Here is a 22,943-nt window from a genome sequence, read left to right on the forward strand (position 1 = left end):
ACAGGCTCGTCTCTGGTCACTCCACTGGCCGCACTTTTGGACTCACCCGACCTCTTGCAGCTCCATCCTCGAGCCTCCATGGCATCTCCATCTCTGGTGAAGCGTGTGCCTCACGGCACTTGAGCCCCTGCGAGCTTAACTGTTGCAGCTGATCCTGCAAGAAGGCAGGAAATGGGCCGGAGAGATGGCTTAGCAGTTAAGGCGTCTGCCTGCGAAGCCTAAAGACTCCAGGTCCCACATAAGCCAGATGCACATGGTGGTGCGTGCGTCTGGAGTTCTTTTCAGTGGCTAAAGGCCCTGGCATGCCCATTCTGTCTGTCTGTCCATCTCTCTCTATCTATCTCTATCTCTCTCTCTCATTATCTCTATCTCTTTCACACTGTCTCTCAAATAAATAACTAAAAATAAATCAGACAAAGAAGGCAGGAAATGAGAGCCTCCACTGACTGCTGAAGAGACCAGGAAGACACTGTGGAGCCCCAGCCTGGCCTCCACCCCACCAGCGCTGCTGTTTCACCGTCTCCTCCAGTGCTTCCTGCCTCACACTCCCCTCTCAGGCCTCCCCCTGAGGCCAGCCAGCACGTGCAAGGGCCTGGGGACAGAACCTGGTGCCTGGGTCACTCCCTTGAAGGGTAGCACATTCCTTCAGCCAAACCCAGGAGTTGGGGAGTCAGCGGGCAGACCAGGGCCAGTGTCTCCACAGAGCCAGGAGGCCAGCAGCCTGGTGGTCACTCTGCTCAACTACAGAACTACAGAGCACGCGGGGGTAGTGCTGCCCACAGAGCGGCCATCAGCCCTTCCTGTGACACAGAGGAATGTCTCCACTCCCCTCCTGCAGTTCTGCTTGGCTTATTCCTGAACAGATGATACCAGTGATGGAGCATATGGCCCCAAAGTCACCCAGCATTCTGGGAAAGTGACACTGTGTTACCCTGGGCTTGGGGGGAAGGGGCCATGGCTCCTGAGCACAGCTTCTCCCTTTGTTCTTCAGAAGGGCACAAGGTCACCTCTCCTGAGTCTCTGGAAGAGAAAGTATGTACACTTGGACTTCAGGAAGGATTTCTCTGTCTAGGCAGCCATTCGAGAAAGCACATGGAGGGTGGGCAGGGTACGGGGAAGAGAACATACGGAAGGCAATATGGAGTGGCTCTTGCCTCAGTCCCCCGCCCCCAGGTCTACCACCCACAGGAACCTACACAACATGGCCTCCAGTCTTCCTTCTCCAGGGGCTTCCCTCCTTTGTCAGGAACCCCTTGCACTTATGACAGGAGGCCCCAGAGTGCCATGAACAGTCATAGGGTACCAGCTAGGCTCTAGGCCTGGCTCTACCATGCTCTTGGAAACCCACTCCCTGGGCCAGGCACCCTCCAGACTGTCCACCCCTCTGCCAGTGGCGTGTGCCCCCGAGCTACAACTGTGCGGGACCACCCAGAGACAGTCTCCCTTACCTTAGTTGGGAAGGCCGCATACAGGAACATCAGCCCAGGAGGAGAGGTCCAGGCAGGCCTTCCTCCCACCCCCCACCTGGTCCTCCACAGATTTGGTTCAGGTGCTGAGGCAGGGGCACTTCTCTACGCGATGGAGAGAGGTGATGAAGCCTGACAGTCCAAGCGCATCCCCAGGTGCCAGGGCTACAGGTCACAGCCCCAAAGTCCTGCCAGCTAGCAGGTGGGGCAGAGGACCCCAGAGGGACTTAAAAAGCTGCAGGGCAAAGGAGGGCAGCAGAGAGCCTTCATCTCCCATCTTCCATGGAAGCTACAAAAGTTTCTGCTGCCAAGTTTTTGGTAGGTCACGAAGCCACCAGGTGCAAATTCCTGAGCCCAGAGGCCACTTCATAAGAACTATGGAAGAACGCATCCCTGTCTTCCTCCGTCTTTCCTTTGACCAGTGGCCTGGGCAGTCCTGTTGTCTACCCCTCCTTTCTTCTGGCCTTCCTTGGGAATGCCCAGGACACCCCCGAGATCGTGACTCTTGATCCTGGCGTTTCAGAACAGAGAGGAGAACGCTGGCTAAGTATAACCTGGCCTGTCTGGAGGCTAAGTAGGTTAGAACTGTGCAGGCAGAACTGGCCCCTCTAAGTCCAGCCCCGTCCCCTGAACCGTCACACCTCGCAGATTATTCCTCTTCTGTCTTCCCTCTCCTGGTGATGTTTCGCTTCCCTTCAATTGCACTGTGTTTTATTTGCAGAGAGCTGGAGACTAATGGGGATTGACAGTGCCGTGACAAGATGATTCTTTGGTCTCTGGGCAGCAACTGTACCGGAAAGCTGGCCACCCAGAGGCCTCGACTTTAGTAGCTAAGGCTGAGGAAAGGCCAGGCAGAGCCTAGACTTAAGAAAGGCTTAAAGGGCTGGAGAAATGGCTCAGTGGTTAAGGCTGTTACCTACAAAGCCTAAGGGCCCAAGTTCAACACCCCAGGACCCACATAAAGCCAGATGCACAAACTGGCACATGCATCTGGAGTTCATTTGCAGCAGCTGAAGGCCTTGCTGCACCCATTCTCTCTGTCTCTCTTCTCTCTATCTCCCTCTCTGCTTGTAAACAAATTAATTAAATATTTTTTAAAAAATGAAAGGCTTGGGCTGGAGGGATGGCTTAGTAGTTAAGGCGTTTGCCTGCAAAGCAAAAGGATCCAAGTTTTATTCCCCAGGACCCCCATTAGCCAAATGCACAAGGGGGCACATGCATCTGGAGTTCATCTGCAGTGGCTGGAGGCCCTGGTGCACCCTTTCTCTCTCTCCCTCTTCCCTCTTCTCTGTCAAATGAATAAATAAAATATTTTTTTTTAAAAAATGAAAGCCTTGCTGGGCGTGGTGGCACACGCCTTTAGTCCCAGCACTCGGGAGGCAGAGGTAGGAGGATCGCCATGAGTTCAAGGCCACCCTGATACTACTTAGGGAATTCAAGGTCTGCCTAGGCTAAAGTGAGACCCTACCCCGAAAAACCAAAAAAAAAAAAAAGGCTTAAGGAGCTTTCTGGAAAAGGTAGCAGAGATGCTAACCAGTGGACCAGACCACAGATAGATCATGGCCCACCTCAGACCTCAGCAACACAGGCTGGGGAATGGGGCTGAGGCTGCCTTCCCTACCACATAGAGTTACTAAGAAAGAGAAATCAATCGTGGAGAGATGGCCTAACGGTTGAGGCGCTTGCCTGCAAAGCCAAAGGACCCAGGTTCAATTCCCCAGGGCCCACGTAAACCAGATGCACACGGTGGCGCATGCGTCTGGAGTTGGTTTGCAGTGGCCAGGAGCCTGGCGCATCCTTTCTTTCTCTCTCCCTCTTGAATAAATAAATAAGTAAAAATAAATTTTGTTTAAAAAGGGAAAGAGGAAGGAGGGAAGGAAGAAAGGAAGGAGGGAAAGAAGGAAGAGCCAACTGGAAAGAGGCCTTGGAATGTGTAGAGATGCCTGGTCTCGGGACTGCTGTCACATCTGCTGCTCTCCCCCGCTCCAGGGTCACCCATTCATCATGCAGTTCAATGATGGCAACTCCACGGTGGTGTCCATGTGGGTGTGCAGGGAGCTGGAGGAGAGACGGAGCCAACAGGGGCCCTCATGAAGCATCAGCGGGACGTCAGGACCAACCTCCGACGTGGCAGCCTACCACTGGCCCATCTCTGTTTGCCACCTGCACCAGAAGAGCTTTGCTGGGCACAGCTTCCTGCCTTCACTGTCTCCCTGCCCGGGGAGCCCTCGGGGGGCCAATCTTTCACCCTCGGTCTGGGGGCACTGACTGTGGCGGGACAGACGGGCACTGAGAATGGAAGTTCCTCCGCCACCCTCCCCCGCCTTCCGTTTCCCGAATCTTGTCTGTAAAAGGTCAGGCCTGTCAGCTGCACTGTAGGGAATAAAAGTATTACTTCTTCGGACTGCATCTGTTCAGTGACTCTGACACACACCTGAGCGCAGGTCTGTACACGGGCAAGGACACATGTGACCAGGCCTGACCTTTTACAGACCTGCAAGGCCACATGTGTAGCTCGGTGAGGCGGTCCCTGACCCAGCCTAGCTGACATGTGAGACATCAAGGCTCAGAGGAGCCTAGAGCAAGCCTCCCACAGCAAGATGCTCGGGCGGGGGGGGGGGGGGAGGACTAGACCCGAGACCTTGGGGCCACTGGCAGCCAAGGAGGAGGCAGAAGTCCAAAATCCCCACCCTGCCACCAGCTCCTCCTCCACCACGGTCCCTCTGCCAGTGGCACGTGCCCACTACACTTCTCTCCCCACGCTGCCTCAGGTAATCCTGTGACTGCCCCTCTTCGCGGGGGAGAGATGGGGACTGAGAGGCCGATTTTCACCTGATCTAAGGGACAGGCCAGCACATCCGAAAGCAAGCTCCTGACCTCCCACCAAAACCCTCCTCACATTGCTTTTCTGGCTCAGCTGATGGTAGCCGTGTCCCAATGCCACGCAAGAACGTTGGTGAGAAATGCCTTTTATCCCAGCACTCGGGAGGCAGAGGTAGGAGGATCACTGTGAGTTCGAGACCAGCCTGGGACTACAGAGTAAACCTGGACTAGAGTGAGACCCTACCTTGAAACCTCCCACAAAAAGCAACAGTGCTAGTAAGACTTGCTTCCCACCCTCCCTCTCTCGTTTTCCTAGTTATTATTATTAGTTTTTCAAGGTAGGGTCTCACTGTAGCCCAGGCTGACCTGGAATTCACTATGGAGTCTCAGGGTGGCCTGGAACTCACGGCGATCCTCCTACCTCTGCCTCCCGAGTGCTGGGATTAAAGGCATGTGCCACCACGCTGGCTCCCCTTATTTTTTACTTAATTTATTTTTCCCCCTTTTATGTGGTGCTAGGGATGGAACCCAGGTCCTTGCGCATGCTAAGCAAGCCTCACCCCACTGTGACAGTAGCCTGCCACCAGACTCCTGCTCTCACCTCCCTGCAGACACTTGGAGGCTTCTATATCACAACAAACAAACAAACAAGCCAAAGACCCAGCAACAGCCTGCATGATCTATTCTGTCTGACCCCACCATCCCTGACTGTAGCCTCCGTTGCCCCCAGCTCTCCCTTTGCGGCAGCCAGCCCTCCTCCTTGGTGCTCAGTGAACCTCCAGGCACGATCCTACCTAAGGAGTACAACAAAGACATCTAACCACCAAGAGTGCCCTCCCTCCCTCCCTCCCTCCCTCCCTCCCTCCCTCTCTCTCTCTCTCTCTCTCTCTCTCTCTCATCTATCTTATCTAGGCACGACATCTCCCAGCACCTCCTGCACTAGACATAAGTCGTGGGACTAGATCCTCCACGGAACGAGAATGGCCGGGAGCTCCGGCTGTACATCCAGGCCATGTCCATCCCTCCCGCTAAAGGAAACAGACCAGCACAAGGGGAGGTGGGAAGCTGGGAGCCTGAATCCCTGAGTCACCACATGAGGGGCAGAGCCTCCTGAGGAGCGCCCGCAGCAGGGCACTAACACAGCTGGGGATAGTCTGTACTTTCTGGACTTCCTTGTTACTTTGGTTTTAAATGTCTTATTTATTCATTTATCTGAGAGAGAGAGAGAATGGGCACGCCAGAGCCTCCAGCCCTTGCAAACGAACTCCAGATGCACGCACCACCTCGTGCATCTGGCTCACGTGGGTCCCGGGGAATCCAGCCTGGGGCCTTAGACTTCACAGGCAAACGCCTTAACCACTAAGCCATCCCTCCAGCTCCTATCACGTCATCTAATGCAATGTTGTAGACCGCTACACGCTGCTGGGATCAACTTCCAAACAGACACAGTTTGTGGAGGAATGGGTTTATTGAAGCTTCCAGATCCAGGGGCAATTCCATAATGACAAAAGAGGCCGGGCCCCTTTCACAGACCCAAGCAGAGAGAAAGACCAACACAGCAGTCAGCCAGCCAGCGCCACAGAGAAGTCCGCAGCCTCAGCACACAGCAGGGACTCAGGCAGAGCTCAGCCTGCACATGCGCCTTTAGGCTGGAAGCAGATCTGCTCCCAGTAACACCATTGGGTTGGACCCCAAGATCTGCTGCCAGTGATACCTCCTCCAAGCGGGCAGCTGGAAATCCAAGTTTTAATTTAAAAAAAAAAAAAATGGGCTGAGAGATGGCTTAGCAGCTAAGTGCTTGCCTATGAAGCCTAAGAACCCCGGTTCGAGGCTCAATTCCCCAGGACCCATATAAGCCAGAAGATGCACAAGGGGGCGCACGCATCTGGAGTTCGTTTGCAGTGGCTGGAGGCCCTGGTGCACCCATTTTCTCTCTCTCCCTCTTTCTCTCTGCCTGTTGCTCTGAAATAAATAAAAATTTAAAAAAAAAACACTTGAGTCTATTGGGGGACATAACATTCAAGCTGCCACATGTAGTTCTTTGGCTTTTGCTGCCTAGTATACTCTTCCTCCCTCTTCCGTCCCCAATCACATGGCCTGCTTCACTCTGCAGATCGTCACGCGACTGGCCCCCACCAATGAAACGCATCCCTCCTCCCCGCCCCAACCCCAGCTGCCAGCCCTCAGGCGCGCCGTGTGCCTCCATCTCATTGGTAACTGACAAACCAGTTGCTCCGTTCATTTCCACCTGCCCCATCCTCCCTCAAAATGGAAGCTCCACCAGGGTTGAGACGCTCAGGCTGTCACACCATTTTGCTTGATGGGAAAAAAAAAGCAGCCTGGCCACAGAGATACATGATAAATGTTTGTCGGCCAGATGGCCACCATGGTGGAGGTATCACTTCCCAACCCATGCTGAGTCCAATGCCCTCATGAAATAGCCCATAGGTGAAGCTTCATCGGGTCCTCTAAGGCAAAACTGAGGGTCATTTTTTTTTAATTTTTTTTTTTGTTTTTATTTTTACTTATGTGAGAGTGACAGAAAGAAAAGAGGCAGAGAGAGAGAGAGAAAATGGGTGTGCCAGGGCTTCCAGCCACTGCAAATGAACTCCAGATGCATGCACCCCCTTGTGCATCTGGCTAACGTGGGTCCTGAGGAATCGAGTCTCAAACCAGGGTCCTTAGGCTTCACAGGCAAGTGCTTAACCGCTAAGCCATCTCTCCAGCCCAAGGGTTATTATTTTCGTAAGACGTCAAGGTACCAGCCTGCAGCTGCCCTGGGCCTCAGGCAGAGCTCATGTCACTAAGCACTTGCCATTTTCCAGGCTCTAAGGAGGTCAAAGAATTGGCTGGTGCTGAGACTATGAATACCATACTCCCAGGGCAAGGAGAGCTGCAAGCAGTGTGTGGAATGGGCTTTCCTGGAAAGAGCACCACAGGCCGGGTGCCCTGAGCCTGACCACCCCACCACCTTCACCAGCAAGCACCCACACTTAAAACTCATCCTTGGAGGGACTGGAGAGATGCCTCAGTAGGTAAGTCACTTGCCTACAAAACCTAACAACCCAAGTTTCGATTCCCTAATACCCACATAAAGCCAGATGGACAAAATGGCACATGTACCTGGAGTTAGTTCGCAGTAGCTGAAGGCCCTGGTGCACCTATTCTTTCTGTCTGCCTCTCTTCTATTTCTCTCTGTTTGCAAATAAATAAATAAATTTTTTTCAGGGCACAATGGCGCACACCTTTAATCCCAGCACTTGAGAGGCAGAGGTAAGAGGATCTCTGTGAGTTCAAGGCCACCCTGAGACTACAGAGTGAATTCCAGGTCAGCCTGGGCTAGAATAAAACCTTACCTTGAAAAACCAAACAAATTTTATATATATATGTATTTATATATATATACATATATATATATGTACATGTATTTATATATATATGTATTTATATATATATGTATGTATGTATGTATGTATACACACACACACACACACACACACACACACACACACATATATATAAACACAGGGCAGGAGAGATGGCCTAGCGGTTAAGGCACTTGCCTACAAAGCCTAAAGACCCAGATTTAATTCCCCAGTACCCATATAAGCCAGATACACATGGTGGCACATAGTTCTGGAGTTCATTTTCCATGACTAGAGACCCTGGCATGTCCATTCTCTATCTGCCTCTTTCAGTCCCTCTCTCAGATAAATAAATAAAAATAAATTTAAAAAACTCATCCTTGGGGCTGGAGAGATGGCTTAGCAGTTAAGTGCTTGCCTGTGAAGCCTAAGGACCCTAGTTCAAGGCTCGGTTCCCCAGGTCCCACGTTAGCCAGATGCACAAGGGGGCGCATGCGTCTGGAGTTCGTTTGCAGAGGCTGGAAGCCCTGGCGCACCCATTCTCTCTCTCTCCCTCTCTCTGTCTTTCTCTCTGTGTCTATCGCTCTCAAATAAATAAATAAATAAATAAAAACTCATCCTTGGAGCTAGAGAGATGGCTTAGCAGTTAGAGGTGCTTGTTTGCAAAGCCTGAAAGCCCAATAACATGGGTTTGATTCCCTACTAGCCACGCAAAGCCAGATGCACACAGTAACACTTGCATCTGGAGTTCACTTGCAGTGGCAGGAGGCCCTGGCATGTCCATATTCACTCTCTCCTTCTGCCTCTTTCTCTCTCAAATAAACAGATATTTTTGTTTGTTTGTTTTTATTTATTTATTTTAGAGTGACAGACAGAGAGAGAAAGAGGCAGAGAGAGAGAGAGAATGGGCGTATCAGGGCCTCCAGCAACTGCAGAGGAACTCCAGGCACATATGCCACCTTATGCATCTGGCTAACATGAGTCCTGGGGAACGGAGCCTCGAACCAGGATCCTTAGACTTCACAGGCAAGCGCTTAACCGCTAAGCCATCTCTCCAGCCCCAACAAATAAATTTTTAAAAAAAAACAAAACTTATCCTTGTTCTGAAAGATGCACCCAGTAACCGTCATCCTTGAGTCCCAATTTAGAAGAAGGAAGGAAGAGGAGCAAGCAGGGATTCCAAGCCAGGGGCTGTGCTCAGTGCCACCAACCTGCATGTTCCCCACTACAGTCCTAAGAGGTAGAAGGTTATGTCCTTGCTCTGCACGGCTTGCAGATGGAGATGCAGAGTGACCTGCCAAAGACCACCCAGCCAGTAAGCAGCAAACCACTGTCTGGCACTCAGATTCTCACTCTTTTTTAAAAAAGATAATTTTATAAACTGGGCATGGTGGCACACGCCTTTAATCCTAGCCCTTGGGAGGCAGAGGTAGGAGGATCACCATGAGTTCAAGGCCATCCTGAGACTACATAGTGAATTCCAGGTCAGCCTGGGCCAGAGTGAGACCCTACCTCAAAAAAAAACAAATATATATTTAAAGATATTTTATTTTTCTATTTATTTGAGGTGGGGAGAATGGGCGTGCCAGAGCCTTTAGCCACTGCAAATGAACTCCAGACGTGTGCACCACCTTGTGCATCTGCATTTATGTGGGTACTGGGGAATCAAATCTGATCCTTTGGCTTTGCAGGCAAACTCCTTAACCTCTAAGCCATCTCTCCAGCCCCAGAGTCACTTTTTTTTTTTTTAATTTTTATTTATTTATTTGAGAGCGACAGACACAGAGAGAAAGACAGATAGAGGGAGAGAGAGAGAATGGGTGCGCCAGGGCTTCCAGCCTCTGCAAACGAACTCCAGACGCGTGCGCCCCCTTGTGCATCTGGCTAACATGGGACCTGGGGAACCGAGCCTCGAACCGGGGTCCTTAGGCTTCACAGGCAAGCGCTTAACCGCTAAGCCATCTCTCCAGCCCCCCAGAGTCACTTTGAGCCAGTATTCCAAAAGCCCCTCACCCAGGAACACAAGGATGTGCCACATGCACCTGGCACTCCAAAGGGCCCCAAACTCTAGCATACTAAGATAGTGTATCAGTACTTTTAGCACTCTTCTAGGCCTAGGGCCCAGGTGCTAGGAAGAAGTGACAGAGGAGTGCTCAGCACTGAAACATCTCTATCACAACTTCCATGGCTCAGGGTCCAGTGCGGAAGAGGTGGCAGAAAGAATGTAAGGGCCAAAGGAAGAACAGAATTCCTTACAACGTGCTCCCCCAGACACAAAATGGCCTGGATATCCATGACCTCACAGAGCCTGACACTACCTACACAAGACCATCATAAGAGGAGGAAAAGATGATGACATCAAATTAAAAGAGACTGATTGAGAGGGGGTGGGGACATGATGGAGAATGGAGTTTCAAAGGAGAAAGTGGGGGGAGGGAGAGAATTATCGTGGGCTATTGTTTACAATTATGGAAGTTGTCAATTAAAAAATAAATAAATAATGGGCTGGAGAGATGGCTTAGTGGTTAAGCGCTGGCCTGTGAAGCCTAAGGACCCTGGTTCGAGGCTCGGTTCCCCAGGTCCCACGTTAGCCAGATGCACAAGGGGGCGCACGCGTCTGGAGTTCGTTTGCAGAGGCTGGAAGCCCTGGCGCGCCCATCCTCTCTCTCTCTCTACCTGTCTTTCTCTCTGTGTCTGTCGCTCTCAAATAAATAAATAATTAATTAAAAATAAATAAATAAAGTAGGTCACAGTAGGCACAGGCCTTGAGGCTTTAAAGCTCCATCCCACTGTTTGTACTCTCTCTTTCTCTCTCTCTCTCTTTCTCTCTCTCTCTCCTTCCTGCCTGCTGATGTAACAAGCCTCCTTCCCACTCCTGCCAACATGCCTTCACCACCATGAAACTTCCCCTTAAAATGATAAGGCAAAAATAAACCCTTCTCTCCCTTCCTTAAGTTGCGTGGGGCCTGGATTTGTTCACAGCAATGAGAAACTTATGCAGGGGGAGGAAGGGAAGAGGCTATTCACAGCAGCTGAGGTAAGGTTCTGCCCCCACTCTTGGGGCAGGTGGCCCCCAAGAACAGCCCTAGACCAGCCCCCAGCTTCTCCTTTGAAGGGATCAGGACCATTCACTTCATGCATCTGGAAATTTCCATCCAGCAGGTAGAAGACACACAGGAAGGAAACGGGCCAAACTAATTTGGCACCAGGTGCTGTGGCAAAGGGGGATCTGAATGGTGATGGGGTCAGGGATTCCTGGGAGGCAAGGAAGGTTGTGGGGATCCCAAGTGAGGAGCAGCAGTTAAACGGCTTAGGACACAGGCCGGGATCCTGGGTCTTTTGGGAACCTGGCTGCCAGATCATGGGACATGGGGCACAGTCAGTAACTCGTCATGGCAAGGTTGCATGATGATGGAAGTTGCTTTGTCAGCCTGTTGCCTTGTCAGGAGGTATCATACCATATATTGTACAATACCAAATCATCATCATCTACCATAGCGTAGCATAGCAAACCATACCACATCGTACCCTATCATACCATACCCATCATATTATATACCTACCATATCATATGATGGTATACCGTACCTCATCATATATCATACCATACCACACCATATCATATCATATCATATCATATCATATCATATCATATCATATACCTACCATATCATATGATAGCATACAATACCACATCATATATCATATCACACCATATCATATCACATTATATCATATACCTGCCATATCATATGATAGCATACAATACCACATCATATCTTATCATGCCATGTCGTACCACATTATGTCATATCATGATCCATAGAGTGCTTAGAAACCAAGCCAGATGCTGAAAGGAAAGGGAATGGGGGCGGCAGGGCACAGCGTGGCGTCCCGCACACAACCTGGGCCGGCAGGAATCACGGAGGGCGACGATAACATGGCACAGGGAAAAGAGCAGAGCGAACCCTCCTAATGACAAATTTTCTGCTGAACAGCCACAAATATCCGTGGTGACTTTGGACACAGTCTGAAAAAGACTTTGTCCCCTCCCTTGGCGGCACCATTTGTCTTGTTTTGAAGCCCGGAGATTGCAGGCAGGAACTTACCGGCGAAAGTTTGTCTTAATTGTTGTGGTGTCACCGCCTCTCTGGCAGATACCAGCACGATGAACGAGTCGATGGGGCTGAGCCCTCCAGCTCCTTCTTCTAAAGTGAGACAAATGTTCCTGCTTTGAGCCCAACACTCTATCGGCAGCTCTGTCATTTATTTACCTCCCTAACAGTTTGCATTAACTTGCAGGGGATAAAAAGTCTCTCCTGCCTGCAGACTTACTTAAAGGCAGCCAGTCACAAGAGGTTGCTGGGCCTTCCTAGGAATGCATGCTTTTGGTCTTTTCCCCTACTTTTCTGGGGAGGCAAAGAGGGCCGTGGGGAGAGCAGAAACCCACATTCCAAACAGAAATGCAGGCAGCCAGGTAGGACAGTCCTGAGAAATCCTATCTGCCTTGCAGTGTGTGGAGTGGTCATGACAAATGACCTGCGCCGTGGTCTCCTTTGGTCTTGTGTTTCTTTGTTGGTCATTTGTTTGTTGTTGAGGTAGGGTCTCGCTCTAGCCCACTCTGACCCGGAACTCACTCTGTAGCCCAGACTGGCCTCGAACACACAGTGAACCTCCTACCTCAGTCTTCCCAGGGCTGGGATTAAAAGGCTTGCACCCGTACATACAGCTTAACAGGTACTATTCTGTAACAAAATGAGTTTGGGTTTGTGGTAGTTTTAGTGTAATGCCTTCCATACACTCATGTGTTTGAACACGTGGTCCCCAGAAAAGTGGCGCTATTTGGGAAGGCTGTGGAACCTGTAGGAGGTAGAAGTGTGTCACTGGGGACGGGTCTTGAGGTGCTACAGCCTGGTGCCCCGCTTGTGCTTCTCCCTGTCTCCTGACTTCCTGCTGATGTGATGATGTGACACGGACTTCCTGCTCCTGCCCTGCTCCTCCTGCCACAATGGACTCCACCCTCTGGAACCACGTGCCAAAATAAACTCTTCCCTTCCCTAAGCTGCTCCTGGTCAGGTATTTTGCCCCAACAGCAGGTTTTAGGGGCTTTTATTATTTATACTTATTTTTTTATTTTTATTTTTTGGTTTTTTTGAGGTAGGGTCTCACTCTGGCCCAGGCTGACCTGGAATTCACTACGTAGTCTCAGGGTGACCTCAAACTCACGGCAATGCTCCTACCTCTGCCTCCTGAGGATTTCTTTTAAAAAATAGGTCTTGCTCTGTAGCTCTAGCTGGCCTTAAACTCTTTGTTCATCTCCTTCTGGCTCCTGTGAGTGTTGACATGACAGGATGCACCACCATTCCTGGCTTTGTTTGTTTTGGGTTTTTGGTTCTCCAAGGTAGGGTCCTGCTCTAGCCCAGGCTGACCTGGAATTCACTATGTAGTCTCAGGCTGGCCTCAAACTCACAGCAATGCTGCTACCTCTGCCTCCCAAGTGCTAGGATTAAAGGCGTGTGCCACTGTGTCCAGCCTCATAGCTAGCTTTTTTGTTTTAAAAATATTTGAAACCTCCTGGTCGAAATCACTCACCAAAGCAGGAGAGAGACAGATTCAGTGTGATCTGAGTTCTAGTCTTCCTTCTATACTGACTCACTGTGTGACCCTGGGTGGGATGCCTAACCCTCTCTGAGTCTCAATTTCCCACTGGTAAAATAGATAATGACAGTTGCATGAGGACCTGAGTTCAGATCCCCAGAACTCATGTAAATGCCAGTATGGCAGTGCATGCCTGATGAAAACAGAAGGACACCTGGCACTTTCTGGTTATCCAGCTGCATCAGTGAGCTCTGTGCTCAGTGAGAGAGCCTGCCTCAAAGTAAGATGGAGAATCATTGAAGAAGACATCTGAAGTCAATGTCTGGCCTCCACACACATGCACACACACATAAACATGTATACACATACACCACACACAAACACACTCCTATTTTTTTTTATTTGCATGCATAGAGAGACAGAGAGAAGAGAGAGAGAGAAAGGAAGAGAATGGGCATGTCAAGGCCTCCAGCTACTGCAAATGAACTCCAGATGCATGTGCCACATTGTGCATCTGGCTTTATGTAGGTACTGAGGAATTGAACCCCGGTCAATAGGTTTTGCAAGCAAGCACCTTAACTGCTGAGCTGTCTCTCCAGCCCTACACTTCTATCTTTTTTTAATTTTTATTTGTTTATTTGCAAGCAGAGAGAGAGAGAGAGAATGGGAACACCAGGGCCTCCAGTTGTTGCAAACTCCAGATGCATATGCCTCTTTGTGCACCTGGCTTTATGTGGGTCAAATCTAGTCGTTAGGATTTTGCAGGCAAGAACCTTAACCACTGAGCAATCTCTTCACCCCCATACTTCTTTTTTTGTTTTGTTTTGTTTTATTTTCTTGAGGTAGGGTCTCACTCTAGCCCAGGCTGACCTGGAATTCACTATGGAATCTCAGGGTGGCCTCGAACTCACAGCCATACTCCTACCTCTGCCTCCTGAGTGCTGGGATTAAAGGCATGTGCCACCACACCTGCCTTGGTTTTTTTTTTTTTTAATTTTTATTTATTTATTAATTTTTTTGAGAGAAGAAAAGAGGCAGAGAGAGAGAGAGAATAGGCACGCTTCCAGCCACTGCAAACAAACTCCAGATACATGTTCACCTAGCTTGCGTGGGTCCTGGGGAATTGAATCGAGGTCCTTTGGCTTTGCAGGCAAACGTCTTAACTGCTAAGCCATCTCTCCAGCCCCCACACTTCTATTTTTAATAATGTATTTATTTACATGTGTGTGTATGGGTGTTCCAGGGTCTCCTGTGGCTACAAATGGATGCCAAATGCACGTGCCTCTTTTGAATCTGACTTTATATGGTGCAGGGGAATTGACCCTAGTTTAGCAGGCTTTGCAAGCAAGCACCTTTAATCATGAACCATCTCTCCATCCCTTTCAAGCACACTTCTAAAGGCTGTTTTCCACCTCTTCCTCCTGCCAGTCACCCCTGCCCCAATACACTTCATACACAAAAACTGACACAGTATAGTTTGCACTGTGGACTAAAATTGGGGCGCTGAAACTATAAACCACAGAAGAAAGTAGGAATAAGTCTCATGTCAAATCCTTCTTCAGGGCTGGGGAAATGGCTTAGCAGTTAAGGCGTTTGCCTGCAAAGCCTAAGGACCCCACTCAATCCAGATGCATAAGGAAGCACATGCATCTGGAGTTTATTTCCAGTGGCTGGAGGCCCTGACACTCCCACTATCTCTTTCCCTCTGCCTCTTCCTCTCTCTCTCTCAAATAAATAAATAAAACAGTGTTTTTTTTTCAATCCTTCTTCAGAGGATGAGGAGATTACTTGGTGGGAAAGTGCTTGCTCTGCAAAGATGAGGACCTGAGTTCAGATTCCCAATACCCCTTAGGGCTTGCTGGCTAGCTAGTACAGCCAAATCAGTGAGCTCTGTGTTCAGTGAGAGACACTCTCAAAGAATAAGGTAGAGATTAAGGGCTAGAGAGATAGTTTAGCAGTTAAGCAGTTAAGGTGCTTTCCAGCAAAGCCAAAAGACCCGGGTTCGATTCCCCAGTACCCACCTAAAGCCAGATGCACAAGGTGGTACATGTGCCTAGAGTTCATTTCCAGTGGCTGGAGGCCCTGACATGCCCATTCTCTCTTTCTATGTACTTTCTTTCTTTCTCTCTCTCTCTGAAATAAATAAAATATTTTAAAAGAGAGATTAGTAAAGATACCTAATATAAACCTCTGACCTTCACACACATATTCACATGCATCTGCATACATAGACACCACACACATATGAACACATATGAACATATATGCATGCATGCACACCATGAACACACATGCACACATGCAAAAAGTCTTCATAGATATTGATACCAAAAGTAAAATTAGAAAAATCATAAAATAGGGCTGGAGACATGGATCAGTGGTTAAAAGGTACTTATTTGCAAAGCCTGACGACCTGGATTTGACTCCCCTGTACCCACATAAAGCCAAATGCACAAAGTGGCATAAGCATGCAGAGTTTGTTTGCAGCAGCAAGAGGCCCTGGTGTGCCCATTCTCCCTCCCTCCCTCTCTCTCTCTCTCTCTCTCTCTCTCTCTCTCTCTCTCTCTCTCTCTCTCTCTTTCTCCACCCCTCCCTATTCCCCTCTCTTAAATAAATAAATGATATAATATAAAGTGAACATCATCAAAATGAAAAATGCTAGTGCTTTAGGGGATACCATGATGAAAAATCCATGATCGCTCTCCAGCACCACAAAGAAAAAAATAAATGAGCAAAGGCTGTGAGTAAAAAGACAACTTACATAGAATGAGAGGTGTTTGCCAGTCGTATAGCTAATAAGAGACTTGTCTATAGAACACTTAAAGAGCCGTTGATGCCAAAGACCCAATGAGAAACAAGCTGAGGGTCTGAGTAGATGTCTCTCTAGATGAGATTTGCAAATTGCTTACAAGCCCATGACAAGATGTTCCCATCACTTCGTCAGGCAAATGCAAATGAAAGCCACAAGATACTACTTCACACCCTCTAAGATGACATTATTTTAAAAAAAAAGACAAATCAGGGCAGGAGAGACGGCTTAGTGGTTAAGGCATTTGCCTGCAAAGCCAAAGGACCCAGGTTCGATTCCCCAGGACCCACATAAGCCAGATGCAGAAGGGGGCTTATGAGTCTGGAGTTCATTTGCAGTGGCTAGAGGCCCTGGCACACCCATATTCTCTCTTTCTCTCTTTTAAATTTATTTTTTTAAAAAAGACAAATCATAACAAGTGTTGTTGAGAATGTGAAGAAATTAGAACCAGGCTGGGGAGATAGAGTGCTCGCTTGCAAAGCCTGCTGGACAGGGTTCAGTTCCCCCATACCCACGTAAAGCCAGATGCACAAAGTGGTGCATGCATCTGTAGACATGCTCATGCCCTCCCCACTCTCTCTCCTGGCAAATAAATAACATTGAAAATTACTTAAAAAAAAAAAAAGCTGGGCATGTGGCACATGCCTTTAATCCCAGCACTTGGGAGGCAGAGATCGGAGGATCGCCATGAGTTCAAAGCCACCTGAGAATACAGAGTGAATTCCAGGTCAGGGTCAGCCTGGACTAGAGAGAAATCCTACCTCGAAAAAACAAACAAACAACAACAAAAAAACACAAAACAAAAAAAAGAAAGAAATTAGAGGCCAGGCATGGTGGTGCATGCCTTTAAGCCTAACACTCAAGAGGCAGAGGTAGGAAAACCACCATGAGTTCGAGGCCACCCTGAGACTACATAGTGCATTCCAGGTCAACCTGGGCTACAGTGAGACCCTACCTCAGAAAAACAAAAGAAAAAGAAATTGGAACCCTTATATATTGCTGGTGGGGATGCGAAATGGCTCAGCTGTCTGGGAAAACAGTTTAGAGGTCCCTTAAAAGGTAAACCATACAGTTACACCATGACTCAGCAATTCTGCACTTAGTCATGTTCCCCAGAGAAATTCAAACAGGCAGTCACTCAACAGTTTGCACACGAATGGTCAGAATAGCCAAAAAGTGAAAATAATCCAAATGTTGATCAAAGTAAGCAAAGTGTGGGAAATCCATACGATGGAATATTATTTGGTAATAAAAAGGAATGGTTTGGATCTTTTTGTTTGTTTGTTTGTTTTTTGAGGTAGGGTTTCACTTTAGCTCAGGCTGACCTGGAATTCTCTATGGAGTCTCAGGGTGGCCTCGAACTCACTGTGATCCTCCTACCTCTGCCTCCCAAGTGCTGAGATTAAAGGCTTGCACCACCACGCCCGGCTAATAAAAAGGAATGGGATTATTGTGATCCTTGTGATCCACATTCTAGTGTGGATAACCTTGAAACCATCATGTTGAGCAAACAAAACCAGTCGTAAAAAAAAAAAAAAAAAAAAAAAAAAGACCGCACACAGTATAAGTCCATCTATATAAAATGTCCACACTCAGCAAATCTAGAGACAGTAGGTAGACTAATTAGTGGTTGCCTAGGACCAGAGGAGGGAAAGACATTGAAGTGTAAGTCCTGAAAGGTACAGGGTTTTTCTTTCAAGGTGATGAAAATATCCTAACATTATCAGGGGTGATGTTGCATGACTCTGAATATACGAAATCTCACTGAATTGGACTCCCTCCACCCCCAAGGTAAGATTTCACCCTAGCCCAGACTGACCTGGAATTCACTATGGAGTCTCAGGGTGGCCTTGAACTCATCATGGTGATCCTCCTACCTCTGCCTCCCGAGTGCTGGGATGAAAGGTGTGCACCACCACGCCCAGCTTGAATTCTACTTTTTTTTTTTTTTTTGGTTTTTTGAGGTAGGGTCTCACTCTAGCTCAGGATGACCTGGAATTCACTATGGAGCCTCAGGATGGCCTCGAACTCACGGCGATCCTTCTACCTCTGCCTCCCGAGGAGTGCTGGGATTAAAGGAGTGCACCACCATGCCCAGCGAATTCCACATTTTAAATGGATGAGTTTTACACATCTGAGAATGACATCTTGGCTTGGAATTTAGCACAGTGGGGTGAGGGAACCCACGCTGAGCTGATGACCTGGAATCCCAGCCCTCTCTCCAGCTAACATGGCACCCCATTTTTTTGCCTAGAGCCCCAAAATCTGGGCACAGGACTTCCCTCGACCTGTCCTGGGTATCTGGACTCCCCTAGCAATGTTCAGTACCTCTCCCAAAGTGAGCTGAGGCTCTCAAGAAAGAGGGCGCCCCCGTGTGCTGAGAAGCTGCCCTGTGTTCATGCAGGGTGGGAACCAGATGAGAGCTTTCAGACCCATGAGGGTGAATGCCTCCTTCGTTATGCACATAGGAACCTCACCCAAACCCCTGCCATGCTTTTGTGCCACGTAGCAGCACCTTAGTGACATTTGCACAAGGTCCATATAAAGATGCAGGATAGGTGACCAACAGAGAAGCTCTCTGATTTGTTTTGTTTGGATTTTTTGCCTTTGTATGCATGTGTATGGTGCATGCACGTGTGCATGTGGGTGCACGTGTAGGGATGTATGTGTGCATGTGTGTGTGGACATGTGGAGGCCAGAGGTTGATGTTGGGTATCTTCTTAGATGGCTCTTTTTTATTTTATTTTTTGTATTAACAACTTCCATGATTATAAAAAATACCCCATGGTAATACCCTCCCTCCCCCAACTTATCCCTGTGAAACTCCATTCTCCATCATACCCCCACCCCATCTCAATCAGTCTCTCTTTTACTTTTGATGTCATGATCTTTTCCTCCTCTTATGATGGTCTTCTGCAGGTAGTGTCAGGCACTGTGGGGTCATGGATTATCCAGGCCATTTTGTGTCTGCAGGGAGCATGTTGTATGGAGTCCTGCCCTTCCTTTGGCTCTTACATTCTTTCTGCCACCTCTTCCACATTAGACCCTGAGCCTTGGAAGGTGTGATTGAGATATTGCAGTACTGAACACTGCAGTCACTTCTTTCCATCACCATGATACCTTCTGGCACTGTTTTTTTTTTGGGGGGGGGTTGAGGTAGGGTCTCACTCTAATCCAAGCTGACCTGGAGTTCACTCTGTAGTTTCAGGGTGGCCTTGAACTCACAGCGATCCTCCTACCTCTGCCTCCCGAGTGCTGGGATTAAAGGCCCAGCTATTTTGTTTTTTAACTGAGTTTGGGTCTCTCACTTGAACCCAGAGCCTAGCACTTTGGTTAGTCTAGCTAGCCAGCTTGCTCCAGATCCTCTGCCTTTGCTTCTCAAGTGCTAAGGGGTAGGCTGCCACACCCACCCAGCGCTGACATGGGTGGTGAGGGTCTGAGCCTCACACTGTGCCACAAGCACTTTATCCACTGAGTCATCTCCCTAGGTAGAGTCTCCTAGCCCAGGCGGACCTGGAATTCACTGTGTAGTCTCAGGCTGGCCTTGAACTTACAGTGATCCTCTTACCGCTGCCTCACTAGTGCTGGGATTAAAGGTGGGCGCCACCAAGCCCACCTCTGGTATTTTGTTTGGTTGGTTGTTTGCTTGTTTGTTTTTTGAGATAGGATCTCACTCTAGCCCAGGCTGACCTGGAATTCACTGTGTAGTCTCAGGGTGGCCTTGAACTCACGGAGGTGCTCCTACCTTTGCCTCCCGAGTGCTGGGATTGTTCTATTTTTATTTATTTATTTATTTATTTATTTATTTATTTATTTATTTATTTATCTATTTATTTATTTATTTATTTGAGAGTGACAGACACAGAGAGATGGACAGATAGAGGTAGAGAGAATGGGCGCGCCAGGCAAACGAACTCCAGACGCATGCACCCCCTTGTGCATCTGGCTAACGTGGGACCTGGGGAACCGAGCCTCGAACCGGGGTCCTTAGGCTTCACAGGCAAGCGCTTAACCGCTAAGCCATCTCTCCAGCCCGATTGTTCTATTTTTTTAAGACAGGGTTTCACTCTGTAGCCCAAGCTGCCCTGGAACTCTCAGAGAACCTCCTGCCTCAGCCTCCAGAGTGTTGGAATTAGAGGTGTCATCAACTACACCCCACCAGGAGCAGGTCTTTCTGGCTTCAGTCTGTTCTCTTTCCAGTCGCTCCTTCACCAGGCTAAGTGGAGAAACAGATCCCATCCCCCTCCAAGACTCACCACAGGGCTCTAGAAGAAAGACATGTACAGAGAGGTGTTTGGGGTACTCCTCGTGCACCCCTCATTCCCATTAAGTTCTTGTTGGTGTGTCCATGCTGCAGATGCAACTACTGAGACCAAGTACAGATCTCTGGTACCTCGTGTAGTCAGTGAAAAAGTCCAATCTGGATCCATGTCCCTCCTCCTTTTGGTCTCCCCTCTGTTCCCAAAGAGCAGGGTCTGGCAGGGGAACCCCTAGACCTATATGTCTTGGAGCCTCAGTGGACACGGAGCGTGAACTGGACTGCGCAGAGCACCTGTACACCAGCTGAGTGGCCACCCCCCTCTCTCCACCTCACTTGTACTTTAGGGTTGGGGACCCAACTGACCCCACCTAGTGGCCTTCCCTTGCTGGGGACAAGGTTGAGGAGCTAGGGTAAGGTCTATGTGGTCGTTGGATTAATATCCAGATATTAAGTAAACAATAAATTAGCAAAACTACAAGAAAATTTTACAGCCCTTTGCATTTGGCAATCATTGAGTGTTAATTAGAAATTCATTACAATTAAAACCCTGCCTAAACAGGGCCTGCGCGCCTTAATTACATCTGATTTTTAATTCAGAATACGTGTTTACACAGTAAGCGCTACGTACCCCATGATTATCCCCAATCCTCTTTATACTGTACTAATTATGTAAATTAAACCTAATTAACTGACGAAAACTGCCGTTAATTCAACTGGTAAAAGATATGTGCTTGCGAAGGAGGCGCGGCCACCCAGCCCAGCCCAAGCCAGAGCTGGAATGTGGGTGCTAGAGGCTCCCCGACTCTGAGGCAGCGCTGGTTCATTGGGGGCTACAGGGGACCACAGCCGCGAGTGGGTAAAAGGAGACAAAAATCCGAATAACCGGGAAGCAGAGGGAGAGGCCAGAGGCAGCCACTTCCCTGTGGACCGCCCCTGCTCTGGACAGGTTTGCGGAGTCGTCGCTGAGAGAAAGGGGTGCCACATAGCTCCTGTCTGAGCCTGGGTTCAAGTCCCAAGTCCATTCACAGGCTTCCAGAACTTGAGCAGGTGACCTTGCTTGCTAAGCCTTTTTCCTCCACACGGAGGGTAATAAGGACATGTGTGAGGTGCCCACACTCCCCTTTCTGGGCATGCCGAGTCAAGATCAGCGAGTAGGTCTTGCTGAATGAGGGACCTGAATGGGCTGACTCTCACTGCCCGGCCCCCTCCGTTTCCCACCTGTGAAACGGAAATAAATCCTCTCAATCATGGTGTGAGACTGGGCTTGCAAAATGTGCACTTTTGGGTTGGAGAGATGGCTTAGCTGTTAAGTGCTTGCCTGTGAAGCCTAAAGGACCCTGGTTCGAGGCTCGATTCCCCAGGACCCACTTTAGCCAGATGCAGAAGGGAGCTCACGCGTCTGGAGTTCGTTTGCAGTGGCTGGAGGCCCTGCATGCCCATTCTCTCTCTCTCTCTCTGTCTTTCTCTCTGTCCATCGCTCTCAAATAAATAAATAAAAATAAGCAAAAATATCATTTTAAAATGTGCACTTTTAAAATGTAGCTCAGCCGGCATGGTGGCTCACACCTCTAATCCCAGCACTCGGGGAGGCAGAGGTAGGAGGATCGCTGTGAGTTCGAGACTAGCCTGAGACTACATAGTGAATTCCAGGTCAGCCTGGGCTAGAATGAGATCCTACCTCAAAAAAATAAATTTGGTTCACTGTTATGTTAATGGTCCCAGCAAGCTCAGACCAGATCTCGAAACAAAACCCCAAGCTTTCCAAGAGTCTTCAATCTCTCTGCAGCTCAGACCAACGAGCCAGAGCTCAGGTGGACCTGCCTGGGGTCGGCCTGGGCTGGGAGCTGTCCTTAGCTTGGTGCTGAACAAGGAGCGGCTTGACACTCCACCCCCTCTGGTGGATGGGACCCATTGTAGGAGAGGTCCCCAGGGGCCTGGCGGCCAGGCTGCAGGAAATGTCTGAGGCCAAGCCCGGAGGCGTTGTTGTCCTTTGAAGTACAATAGAGGCAGAACAGGCAGGCCCTCCTGGGCGGGGGGAGGGGGTTGAGGGGTGTCTTTCCAACCTAGCCTTCCCACCCCCCATCACCCTGGGGGCAGCCTGGCTGAGTGATCGTTGTCACCACCAGACCAAATTCAGAGGTTGCCCTTAAAAAAAAAATCATTAGGAGGCTAGGAATAATTATCAAGTGGGATTGTAATTATGGGATGGGGGAATGGGCCAAAGGAGAAGAGATAAGCAGGCTGGGGGCAGCCCTTTGGACAAGACTGAAACAGGCTCCCCGTTTTCCTCGCAGGGAATGCGGGGTGTGGATTGAGTGCCAGAGTTGGAGTGGGACAGAGGTAGCGTTGAATGGAGGGGTCAACCTCAGAGGAAGAGGAGCTGAGCAGGCTCCAGGGCTCTAGAGCAAAAAAAATAAAAAATAAAAAGTGAAAGGTGAGGGGTTGGGGAAAGAAAAAAAAATCGAAGGGGAAATAAGACAGAGCTTTCAGACTTGCCTGGATGTGGTTTTAGGGGCTCAGAGAAAAACTTAAGGGGAGATCTGGGTGTTCCTGACTCTGAAGCCTAGGCCTGGACTATCAGTTTTGCTCTCCAGACTTTGCATGGGGTCCCTGAAAAGCAG

General features: G+C 49.1%; 1 protein-coding gene across 7 annotated transcripts in view; it reads left to right on the forward strand.

The window, feature by feature from the left end:
• Map2k5 (mitogen-activated protein kinase kinase 5) overlaps window positions 1-3,870 on the forward strand; it is a 278,604-nt gene extending 274,734 nt beyond the window's left edge. For all 7 annotated transcript variants that reach the window (XM_004662568.3, XM_045160764.1, XM_045160763.1 and 4 more), the window contains one exon: window positions 3,456-3,870. In XM_004662568.3, the coding sequence (XP_004662625.1) occupies window positions 3,456-3,560 (105 nt within the window). In that variant the 3' untranslated portion in view covers window positions 3,561-3,870. The remainder of the gene's footprint in view (window positions 1-3,455) is intronic.
• The last annotated feature ends 19,073 nt before the right edge of the window (window positions 3,871-22,943 follow it).

The sequence above is a fragment of the Jaculus jaculus genome, chromosome 10 (genome assembly GCF_020740685.1).
Source record: "Jaculus jaculus isolate mJacJac1 chromosome 10, mJacJac1.mat.Y.cur, whole genome shotgun sequence".
NCBI lineage: Eukaryota > Metazoa > Chordata > Mammalia > Rodentia > Dipodidae > Jaculus > Jaculus jaculus.